At 41.7% G+C, this 12,753-nt stretch overlaps 1 protein-coding gene across 3 annotated transcripts in view; it reads right to left on the reverse strand.

Annotated features, from left to right (window-relative positions):
- CORO2A (coronin 2A) overlaps positions 1-12,753 on the reverse strand; it is a 209,395-nt gene that overhangs the window by 63,903 nt on the left and 132,739 nt on the right. For all 3 annotated transcript variants that reach the window (XM_077475306.1, XM_077475305.1, XM_077475304.1), the window contains exons 4-6: positions 8,152-8,301; positions 6,151-6,330; positions 847-963 (exon numbers count right to left, since the gene is read on the reverse strand). In XM_077475306.1, the coding sequence (XP_077331432.1) occupies positions 847-963; positions 6,151-6,330; positions 8,152-8,301 (447 nt within the window). The remainder of the gene's footprint in view (positions 1-846; positions 964-6,150; positions 6,331-8,151; positions 8,302-12,753) is intronic.

Genomic DNA, 12,753 nt, shown 5'->3' on the forward strand with positions numbered 1-12,753 from the left:
GGCAGAATGGCACGGGCAGGCAAACTGGCGTACAGGTACGTCCCATTGTAATTGCCGCCCTGCCAACGCGTGCGAGCCACTGGCGGTACGCGCGAGTGCTGGTCGGGACCCTCGTGAGTCCGGTCGCGGGTCCCGCGGACTTGATCGCCGCGGGGATACCCGCGATCATCTCTCGGGGAGGCTAAACGGGGAGATGTCGATGTAAACCGCATCTTTCTGCCTAGCAACAAGTGACACTGATCTCTGCTTCCTGTGATTGGAGCAGAGATCAGTGTTCACTAACACACAGCCCAGCCCCCCACAGTTATTAACACGCCCCTAGGACACACTTAACCCCTACAACTGCCACCCCCTGGTTAACCCCTTCACTGCCAGTGTCATTTACACAGGAATCAGTGCATTTGTATAGCACTGATTGCTGTATAAATGACAATGGTCCCAAAAATGTGTCAAAAATTTCCGAAAAACTGAGGGGTTAATAAAAAATTCCAAGTAATGACAGTGGGGGCCCTTGATTTCACTAGAGCCATGGGCCCTGGATGGTTTTTAGGTCAATACTGCTTCTTATAAAAGGATCAACAGGATCATTTGAGGAAGTAATGTACACTTGTACGCGAGTTTAAAGGCACGCACATAATTATATATATATATATATATATATATATATATATATATATATATATATATATATATATATATATATACACACACACACATACATGTACACACACCAATAAGAATATATGCTATGCAGTCTATCCCGATAACTTTGTAAAGAGCTGCTTCATTAACCAAACTACTTCCTGTTGGCAGTGTTATCTCTATGCAGTAGTATATTTTACATACTTGATCCCAAAGGGCAACTTGTCTATTGTTCCATCGAGATGCTCCAGTAGATATAACTTTTTTCATGTTTCCTAGAAACAAAACTTTACTGGCTCTATGAGTTTTGCCATCAGATTCCTGTAACAAAAAAAAAATTATATTTTAAGAAATACTAAAGCAACTGTAAATTAAAGCTGTTTAAGCACCTAAACATAGAAACAAATATCCTAATCAGCTATTGGGTTTTAAAAAGTATGGCATCACTTTTTATTAGCTTAAGGGGTAAGTTCACCTTTTTTTTGTTAAAATCCAGCTCCCCTATGTACCATGGTTGCAGAAAAATAAAAGCCTTCTTACATTTTCATAACAAGGCCTTAGCCTTTGCTATGTTCCATAGAAAACATCAAGGCTTCCTAGTATGCAGACTTAGGACATAGAAATGGTTCATTAGGATTTCCAGAATAGAGGAGATGGAAGAGCCAGTTCACATATCTCAAGAGCAAATCCAAAAATTCACAAAAACACAAAAACATGGGCATGCTGGACTCACTTCAAAACAACTCAGCGCTTTCAAACCCATGGCTTCTGAACTCAAACTCTCACTGCATTGGCAGTTAGAGGAAAAAGAAAATTAATCTGAGATGTAAGGTAATACTGGAGACTAGACACTGGTTTTGATATGTCCCTAAGCCCTGCATCCTTCTCTTTCCCCCCACAGTGCACCCCCTCTCCTACTATCCCTCCTCCTTGTAAGAACTGGCTCCTTAGGCCACCTTATACAGTTCTACTGATGCATCCCGTTAGTTACATATTGCAGGATTAGAATTTTACAGGGCTTGGTAATCATTTGTAAACAATGAATATATATGCCTTGGAATTTTACAAACGTTGCTGTCATGCCTTCAGTGTATGCGCTGTTCTTTGTAATCTAAATAAAAACTGTTTATGTAAAAATACGCAGCAAAAACACACAGTAAAACATGTGCAACCCACAACATGCCAAAATGTCCCATGAGCTACTTTGTCACAAGTAGCACGGTCCATTGAAATCAACAGGCTGCCCTATGCCTGTCACGGGAAAAACACGCCAAAAATATGCACTCCCACTATGCTAGTGTGAATGGGGTCTGAAAGTGAAATTAGTGTGTTTACACAACAATGAGGCTCCATTCACATCTATGCATTTCAGAATACATAGCAAACCACTCAGAAAATGCACACGTTGCCTTGCATTTCAGAAACGCACTGCACTGTGTGCTAATGAGATTAGCTGTAAACTCCTTCCTGTGTCACATCTCAAGGTCTGCCCATGAAGCAATGAAGACTTTTTTTATACAGCCAGCTGGACACTGAGGTAAGGAGTGTGCAAGATAAATAAAAAGCTTGTTTATTTCTTCAAATTAAGTACAATGTTGGTACATAGAGGAGCTGGAATTTAGAAAAAAAAAAATCAAGATGAACTTATCCATTAAAGGATTGGGTTGACCAAATGCTATACTGTATTATTGCCTCCTGTTCCTTGGTAAACATAAGGTTCTGTGACATTACACTGAATGAGATAAAACTATGGCAGGCATATGAGCTAGCCCAGTACCACAGAGGCAGTGAGCCCCTGTAAGATAAAATAGCTGCATACACCACAGCCCTGCATTAAATGTAATCATGCCAAGGGGTCAGACACAGGCCAAAGCTTCGAAAGAGGACAGCTCTGGAGCTGCTGGAACAGGGAATCAAAGTAAGTAATGTACCACCTAGAAAAAACAACCATTTAACCGTTGCAGCTTGGGAGAACCTCACTGCATAGGAATTTTTTTTGTTCCAGTCCAGGGTTCATCTTTAATGTTAACCTACGTCAGAATTGCTCAACACCACCAAGCTGACCAGAGTTAGGAAAACCTAGCCTACTCACAAATAAGACGACTGCTTTGATACTAGATTGTATACTAGTTCTTACGAGTCAAAGCTAAAAATAAGAGCAAAGCAGGTACCTGCAAAGGAAAACCATATTAGGCTCGGGAGTAGGATTTTTTTTTAATAGGCTTTATGTGAGTGGCAGCAAGTAAGGTGCTCCAACATAACAAGCAGATGTGTTCCAGGATCATCAGATTACTGATAGAAAGCTGAGTGAACTGGTGCATTATAGTATTGTCTGAAAAGCCTAATTACTATGTTGGCCTTGTTCTAGCTCAAAGTTTTTCTTTGTAGCTTTGCTCCCTCCTACAGGACCTGGTAGAGAACTTTGGCCTGTCTGCGGAAGTATGAAATCCTGCAAATCCCCATGCAAGCAGCAAGTATCTTCCAGTCTGTGGGAACGGAAGAGAAAGTGTCTGCAGATACATGGGGAAATCAAGGGATTTTGCATCTATTCTACACACCCTCTGTGTATCTGCACATACATGGGATATGGCAAGACATCAAGTTGCATACTTTATCATTGTATATATGGGGATGCAGAAATTGAAAACGAAAAAAAAAAAATATATGTATTGTTTGAAAAAAAAAATTCAATTGTTTATGAGGGAAGGGATACGAGTCAAAAGGGGAGAAAGTCTCATTCATGGGTGAAGGCCTGCTGTTAAGTAAAGACAAAGTTATTGCCAAGTAAATAGGCCCATAGCAGGAATGTAAAAAAAATGCTCTGGGCTACAAAAGGGCAAACATTTGAGCCTAAAACTGAAGACCTGCAATAGCATACTTAAAATACCAGTGCCTCCTAGTTGTCCAGCCATGGGTGATCACAGGAGGCATGACCAACTTGACATTAGCAAAATGTATACCTTTATCTCTGAATCTGCTGACACTCATGTTGAACTAAAAAGGACAGATTATACCTCAATACCGACTTGATTTCTGTGCCCAGTACGTACGTTTGTCTATGTTTCAGCTTTAGAATATCAGGAAGGCCCATTATTGCACTGTAATATTTGTATTTAAGATATTCACATAAAATAAAATAAAAATTGAAAAACAATTCCTTACTTAAAAATTTTAAATGCGTGTCCCAATACCTCTTTAACTGTCAGGCACATGCCAGACATATGCAGAAACTTGCATTTTACCTTTTCCATGTGACCACCACCTACTCTTTAGTATGGCATAGTTCAGGGGTCTCCACACTTTCTAAACAAAAAAAGGAAAGACCCCCACTATGCCAACATCCAATGATTATAGAAAAGGATTGAATGAGTTATGGCAACTCTGTCAAAACAAGGCAGGGGGAGGCACAATTATTGTCTTGATAAGTCCATCCAAATATCGTCTCAGCGGAACTGGCGGGGACACCCGCGTCATTAACCTTTTCTTGCAAGAGGTACCTCATAGGGGTTCTATGGTTGTGGCTTTATAATTCAAAGCCCCCTTGAATATGAGAAAGCCCTGGATACATGATAACAAGGCTCCATCTATATATTAGTTTGATGATTGAGACGATATTCGTGTGGACATATCAAGGCAATTGTGCCTCCCCACTTCAGGGGTGATTACACCATTTTTATTTTGATATCGATGGTGATTTCTGATATATAATTTTTCTTCTTGCCTATATCAATCCACTCTAATCAAATCAACCCATCCCCCATCAATAGAATTACCAGCGACCTTGGTTATATTAGAGGTGAGAATTTTTACTCTTCATCCCAAGTGTCACGAATAATTGGTTTATTCTTTACCTCTGCCAATTCGTTCTACGGAAAGGATTTCTCCTAGTCCTAAACTTGTTTTGTGTGGTGTCCCTTGTACCTGATCTTGAGGTTCATCGGCACCTACCCAGTATTGTCCTGAGGAAGCTATTAAAATTGTGAAAAGCGTTGACAAGAAGGCATGGCAAAGTGTTTGGATTCTACCCATTGAGATTTCTATATAGTAATTTGTGTCCATTATGAATTTTACCAATATATTTGAGATCTACACTTCCATGTCTATCCTATTTGGTATCTGTCGACCCTGTCAGTTATTAGGGTGTCTGTCTGTTGAATGTTATTTTAATCATTTTGTGATAAAGACTCTATATTTTATAAATAATTGCTTCATGTTATGCCCACAAAGTGCGCCTTGTTTTGATGGAGTTATCACAACTCATTCAATAATTTTCTACTATCTAAACAAAGAGCCAGCTTACTGTCCTTTAGATTTCAGGGGGCCGCACTGTGGTAAGCGGGAGTTTAAAATTTCTTGGTGTCAGTGGGAGTACAAAAATTACATAACGCCTGTTGTCAGTAGGAGGAGGAGGAATAGTGCCCCATCATTGGTACCAGTAGGAAGTGCGCTATTGTTGGTGTCAGTGGGAAGAACAGTGCCCCAATGATGGTGTGAGGAATAGTGCTATAAATAAGTGCTCCAAAATTGATTTGAATGGGAGGAATTATGCCCCACTGTTGGCATCAGTGGGAGGAATGGTGCCATGTATAGGTGGGATAAATAGTGTCTCAGGGCCAGATAGATAAAGACAAGCAGCGGGCCACAGTTTGGAAACCACTGACATAGCTGAACATGCCTAAAAAAACAGAAAGAAAAAAGTGACTACCACAGTGCAGCAGGAGCGTCCCATCTCCTCTGCTTGTCTAGTGCTGCCAATCAGCATCATGTAACACAGGATATGCATACAGAAGCAACTGTTTTGAGAGTGCAAAAACTCCCCTACCCCGGGCCACCGGTGGAGAGGCAACTGCCAGCTACCACCCTCCGCACGGCACTAACACCCCCCTGCTACCGTCCGCTGTTCTTACCATGGATGCGGGGCGGTGAGAGCAGCGTTCGGAGCTGCTGTGGACATCTTCCAGCGTGGTTGGCTGTCCGCTGGCCAATCGGGAAACAGGTTTCATACCTGCTTCCCGATTAGTCGTGAGGAGGATCAATGTTGAAACAGTGAATCTTCACACCTGTCCGTTTTTCAGACGGAGCAGAGGAGACTCAATTCTTCTCTATGAAGCACCGGGTATAAACGGACATGTGTTAGTTTACAAATGCTTACATCCAATCTGATCCGCTAAAAATGTTCCCCTCCGTCTGGGCCGATCGTATGGCATTTGGGTATAAATGGACAGCCAGTCCACTTACACCTGACCACCCATAGAGGAGAGCGGACTGTGTCTGTGTCTGCTCTGCATAGGTGGAGCAGACACAGACCAGTCATCCGCCTGCTCAGCGGGGATCAGTGGACAGATCCCTCGCTGATCAAGGAGGCTATTGGTGGAATTCGCCCCGTGTGAAAGGGGTCCTATAACTAGACCCCTCAGTTTTTGTATGCATAGTTAAAGGTGACTGGTGCAATGAACCAAACACAGCGTCACCAATACATCTAAAGCAAATGACAGTGAATATACAAACCTGTAATACACGCCCATTATGGGGATCAATTATTCTAATTTTTCTGTCTTTGCAAGAAGTTGCCATAAGACCTCCATTTGTGTTAAATGACATGGAAAGAATGACATCTTTATGACACTCTATTGTGCTGACCGGACTATGAATTACTGGATCATCATTGTCAAGGTTCCATATCATGATCTGCAAGAAGAAATATATTTTAAATGAACAAGGCATAATGTATAATAATACAAATAGCGTACTTTATCTTTCAACACTACCTGGAAGTTTCAAATCTTATCTGTTCAGAATGGGCAAGAGTTCTCGGAATAGCAATAAGCCGCTGCAGATACGTTCAGGGACCTAAAGGTGCCTACACTGTGTACCGCCTGTCAGATTTGTTTAAAGTGGTAATAAGCCACAAAACAAAAATTTCATATACAGTATTGCAGCTTACCAAACCTCAAATATTGTGGCTACGTTCATTTTTTTTTTAGGCTTTTCCCCCTTTTTTCACATAGTGATCTGGTCAGTAACACACCTCTTATCTTAGGGTGTCTCCACTCTGGATGGAAGAGCAATTGAGCAACCCTTGTAAAAACAGCATTTTCAATTTGGGGAGAGAGAATTGTTAGGTATCCCCATGCATTATGCAAGTTTCTCTCCTTCGACCACAGGTTGAAGGAAAGAAAATTGCTCAATTCCCTCATCAACACTGAATCCCTCCCACAGCAATATTGTGGTCTGCTGGCAGGGGGACTTCCTAACTGGCAGAATACAATGATCACTGTTCGTGGCTATAGCTGCCGGCAGTGATCAGGCAAAAAAAAATGCATGATGGATCGAGTTCAGTACAAACAGCCTGCTCACTAATGGATCAAAATTCAGATGGTTTCTGCTGAACCAGCCGAATTTCGATCAGTCTATGGCCAGCTTTAGAGGTGGACTAGCAGATTTAGATGGACTTGACCAACAAATTAAAGCCAGAACAGGTAACACTTTTTAAGGAGTTATAGCAACATTCTGTTTTTTCTTTTCGGATAAAGGTTTTACATAAATGAATAAAAGCTGATCATTGTCTGTTAAAAGAAGTTGAAAAAATACCGTATTTACTGGCTGGATCACCAGGTGAAAATAAATGGAAAAAAAGCCTAAAAAATAAAAACGAATTCAGCCACCACATTTAAGAATTCGTAAGCTGCAATATAATACATTTATGTTTTTTGGATTTAATACTGCGTTGAAGCGGCTGTAAGGTTTTTTGTTTTAAATATGTTATACTTACCTGCTCTATGCAATTGTATAAATGCTCCTAGCTCCCCCTCTTCACAGTGTACCACCATAGGAAGCTGCTTTTTTTTGGTGGCACACCTATGGTCTCACTCCCAAGCCAGGCTGTGTGCATCTATAAACACACACAGAATGGCCCGGCCACACCCTCTGCCGTCTTTTCACAGGATTTGATTGACCACAGCAGGAGCCAATAGATCCCACTGCGATCACTGCTGCCTGCGCAAAGAGGAGCGCAGACAAGCACCACTACAGACTGGTAGAGCGCTGAATCAAGATAGGACCTGGGTAAATATAAACGATGGCAAGGGGGCGATATGGATAGTAGGACATTTTTTTCCTTTAATACAGGCAAAGCAACAAGGTAAAAAAATGGCTAGCCTGTAGAACCAATATATTTTTATATCCCAACATTCTATATTTAGGTTAGAGCATTTTGTAGCTTCAACAATACAATTAGAAAAATAATAATTATGCACATGCATAACAAAAGCAAATTTTAATAAATTGATTCGGACAATTTATGGTGACAGATCAAACTGTCAGTAAATGACAGCGTGCAAAATATCAAAATAAATACTAGTTATGTTAAGCTACTTGGAAAAAAACTACCACAAAACTGATGCATGCGACAGCACTGACCAATCAGAACTGCGCCAATCCATCCCAGCTTCACTAGGGAAAGAAGAGAAATGGAAAACCCCAGGACTGCTGCAACATAAAGATCCTTACCTTATAATCATATGCAGTACTGAAAATAATATTGCTTGCTGTGGGATGCCATTCAATAAGACCAACTCTCCTGGAATGACCCAGAAGCTCTTTCCTGGCATTAGTTATATTCTTGGTTGAGTAAGGCTTTGGAATGTCCCAAATTTTTACCTATTGAAAGAACAGGACAGAAAAATAAGAAGGTTTTACATTTAAATTCTTTACGTTTACATATTTTTTTAAATAGTAAAATGAAACAGTCCCACTAATGCCGCGTACACATGATCAAACAATCCACCCGTGTGTAGGCTCCGGCGGACTTTTTTTTACCCAAAAGTCCGGCGGACTAAGAAAGTAGTTTTGCACACCAATCTGTCCGCCGGACTCGCATTTCGGCAGACAGTACGGTCCCCCCCTAGCTCCATATCCGACCCTTATCCGAGCACGCTACCCGGCCGGCCAGGAAAGGGGGTGGGGACAAGCGAGCGCCCCCCCTCTCCTGAGCCGTACCAGGCCGCGTGCCCTCAACATGGGGGGTGCCTCATGTTGATGAGGACAAGGGCCTCTTCCTGACAACCCTGGCCGTTGGTTGTCGGGGTCTACGGGCGGGGGGCTTATTAGAATCCGTGATGAGGGGCCCCCCGGATCCCGGCCCCCCACCCTATGTGAATGAGTATGGGGTACAATGTACCCCTACCCATTCACCTGTGAAAAAAATGTACAAAAAAACAACAACAACACACAAGGGTTAAAATAGTTTATTGCACAGCTCCGGGGGTCTTCTTCCGTCTTCGGCGGTCTTCTCGCCGGACTCCTCGCTATCTTCTGCTCTTTTGCTAGCTATTTTACTAGCGGAGCAGCCTGGCTTTCTTCTTCGCCGCCGCCCTCTTCTTCCGACCTTGGGGGTCTTGTCCCCCTCTTCGGTTCTTCTTGCTGGGCCTTCTGTCGCCGCTGTCTTCTGTTCTTCTCTTCTGGAGATGTTGCCTCGCCACTGTCTCCGGTCACTATGACAGGACACGCGGCGTCTTATATAGGGACATCACCGGATGATGTCCCCGCCCATTATGATGTCACAGTCCCAGCATCCCCCTTTCCTATCCGGCCGGGTAGCATGCTCGGATAAGGGTCTGATATAGACCTGGGGGGGGCCCCCACGTCGATTTTTCGGCGTAGGGATTCCCCATTAACTCCATACCAGGTGACGGGGCCAGCGACGCTTACTTCGCTGGTCCCGGCTACCTGGAGCCACGCTCAAAATGAGCGGACTTTCCTCCGTGTGTGTGGGCGAGTCCATTCATTTCAAAAGTACGGTGGACTTAGTACGCCGTACTTAGTCCGCCGCAAAAGTACCATGTGTGGGCAGGTAGCTCGTTCGGAAAGTCCAGCGGACAGTCCGCCGTATAGTCGGCTACATGTGTACGCGGCATTAGTAACATAGTTAGGGGAAATATTCTCCAACCAGCATTTAAATGTCACTTTTGTCCATCAATTAGAAGATTTAGGTCTCCATCTTGCAAATTTACAGCTTTTCAATATACATAGGCAGAAAATACAATTTACTGAAGTGATATAACCACCTGGACCTTTACCTAACCACCCTGACTGGTAATCTGTAGTGCTCTATCAATGATGCTGCTCAGCTTCAAGAGCTCCTTCTCTATGTTTACATTGGAGATTAGATAGCTGGTAGTCTGCCAAGTCATTCCTGGGAGTGGAGAATAGAGTGGTCTGAGTTTCCTTATTCAAGGACTTTAGTGCTTCTGCTATGAACTTTGAGATGAACTACTCCACAGTGCCTGCAGCTATTGTGCTCATATGTAAATTATTGAATGCCTATAGCTTGGCTGCAAGTTCCCTTTACAGTCCACATATTGCTATTTTTGGTTGGACTGGCCTGTTAAAGAGATGTTGCCATAATGATGCATTAATAACAATATTTTATTTTTGTTATTGGCACTGCACACTGGGTGGTGGATTAAATAGCATAGTACATGCAAAGTTGAGAAAGTGATTTTAGCACAACAGCACTCATAAATTCTGCCTCTTTTTCCTAGTTTAGTCTTACATTCTGTGATAATTTCAACTACTGAACAGTTTCCAAAGATAAAAATCAGGTAATACTACATTTTTTAACCTCTTCCACACATCCACACATATATATGGCACCCGGGAAGTGGGCTTTAATCCTGGGCAGCACATGTTCATCTGTTTGTGCAGGAAGCATGCTCCATCTCGTGCTCCTAACACTAAGACTGGGGCAGTTTAGGCTGGTGCTTCAGATTCTTGCTACAGTTCTGAGCAGCTAGGTGCAGCTCTCTGCATAGCCAACAATTACCTGTGGTGAGCGCTGCTAAATGCACTTTGTACAAAGAACAAATAACATGCACATATGTGGTATTGCCATGATCGTCAGGTGTAGGGGAAATTAATTTAGCTGCTTTTTTGGTGGTATATGGTAATAGCATAAAAATTTAAAGCTAAAGTTTAAAATGATTTTTTTCTACTATTTTGGGACAGTTTTCCTTTCATAATAAAATAAAAGCAGAAAATATCCATTACCATTTACCACCCAATGAAAGCCCAATCTCTCTCAACAAAAACAAGGTATAATCCACCTGGATACACCAAGAAGTTGTGATGATATAGTATGTACAGTTTCATTAACAAATGTGACATTTTCAAAACTGGACGTTAAGGTTTGTTTTGACCTTTGTCATAAAGTGTTTAAACTAGTCACAAGCCAACAGAAATCTGACCGGTCAAGCAGAGACTGCCTAAATTTGAAATCAGTGTGAGGCCTCCCCATGTTAACTTACTCAATTTCTGTCAAACTGAATTTTTTTGGATGAAATGCAGCTGCAACCACCGATCGGTGTATTCTGATCAGAATACAATGCCCTGGTGGAAAGCTGTTCCTCCATCTACCTCGTTTTTGTGGACTGATGAATCTGTTGATTGGCTGGACAAAAAAAAAAAACTGTATGGCTTAAAAAAAAAAAAAAAAAAAAACTCTGGTCACGAAAACCTGTAATTGGTGATCATGAGGTTTCAGTCTGTTAGAAGATTTTTCAGGTTCAGCAGTACTGAGATAATGAAAAGAAGGTCTGTGTGGCTGTTTTGTTAAGCATTTTTTTTTGCAAATTTTCCCATAACGGAATACATCAACATTTAAACAGCTATGACCATTCTTTGAGAATAGTGAGAGGCACATCACTCAAAAAAAGTTACATTTGAATGTATTGCACTGCATCTTCACTAATTATATACTCAAAATAAAGGAAATTGTTTAGTGTTGAATACAGCAAGCGATATGTACACAACATTATTATTATAGTTTTTAAACACCCAAGATAATGTTAAAATCACTCAAATCAAATTTAAGTTTTAACGTGTTAATGTGATTTTTTTAAGTCGCCATTAATACTTACAGTATATACCTGAAGCTTTTGTTAGAATACCTGGTGATCTAGAAGGTCCTTGCTCAGGCACTTTCCGTTCTTGAGTGACAACTGTCTACCAATTGCGCCTGAGTTGTTACCCTGTCAGAGGCTTTCAATGGAGACGAGTGGCCATTTTAACACATTAGTACATCAAACAGAAATGCTCCAATGGTGCCATAAAGAGACCCGCCTTTAGAAAAGGCATGAAGCCATTGCTGAAATGTATTCATGTAGTCAGGGATTGGTTAAAAAGAGATATCGTGCAATGTGTAATTGTACTGGTTTCTATGGGAGTGCAGGTATATTTATCTGTTGTCAGGTTTACAAATACGAGTAAATATTACTGTCCCAGAGATAATGTATCACCAGGACAGAAAAGGAAAATAATTCTCCAAAAGAGACACAGGAAACTATAAAAACATTTACTTCACTAGTGTTTGGGCAATTTGAACCTTCCATATCTTCTACTGTTTGCTTCCCTGTTGCCTTCCACAATTTTATGAAGGGAAGTTAGGAGAGTTCTCCTCAACAATGTCTACGAAAGCAATAAACCTGTGTTACCTTTCGCTATTTTATCCAAAACAAATATTTTAGAAAAGTTGTGGCTGCAGTTACTCTTTAGTGTTTAGGGATAGAGCCTCTATAACATTTTTACAGCAGTCTGTGTCCCTGTCACCCAATATCCTCCTAGTCACTTTTGTCATTGGGACAGAAAGAGATGGAAACAGGAGGTGGGGGGAAATCTTTTAATGTTGGCACCTGTTACAGCGACAACTATTTAGGGACCTGTGTCAACTGGCTTTGACTGGCAAATGCAGGGTGCTTTTGATATCACTTTGAGCTGTGTAGCACCCTCCTCTAGTTAGTCTCTATGAGGTTCAATTTAGTTTGGCTTTACTGTAGTCAGTGGAGCAGTAGTCTATTGTTTTTGTCTGGCCAGATTTTCCCAGCTAGGTGTTCAATTTCTCTAACCTGCTTCTGAGAGAAGCTTCCAGAATATAGAACAGAAATAATCAAATGTCCAGTAGGAATATTTATCATGCCTCAGCCAATCCCTCGAAGGAGGCTCCTGGAAGGTGGCTGGGGAGGGTGATAAATGTTTGGGAGGCCTTTCCAGAGTGTGCTTTCCTCTCCAAGGTGGGTTCCAGTTCTCTTGGGGCTGCTGCCCCTGGGAGATAGTTAG

This window comes from Lithobates pipiens, unplaced genomic scaffold, assembly GCF_037356315.1.
Source record: "Lithobates pipiens isolate NorthernLeopardFrog02 unplaced genomic scaffold, aLitPip1_a1.2 Scaffold_13, whole genome shotgun sequence".
In the NCBI taxonomy this organism is placed as follows: domain Eukaryota; kingdom Metazoa; phylum Chordata; class Amphibia; order Anura; family Ranidae; genus Lithobates; species Lithobates pipiens.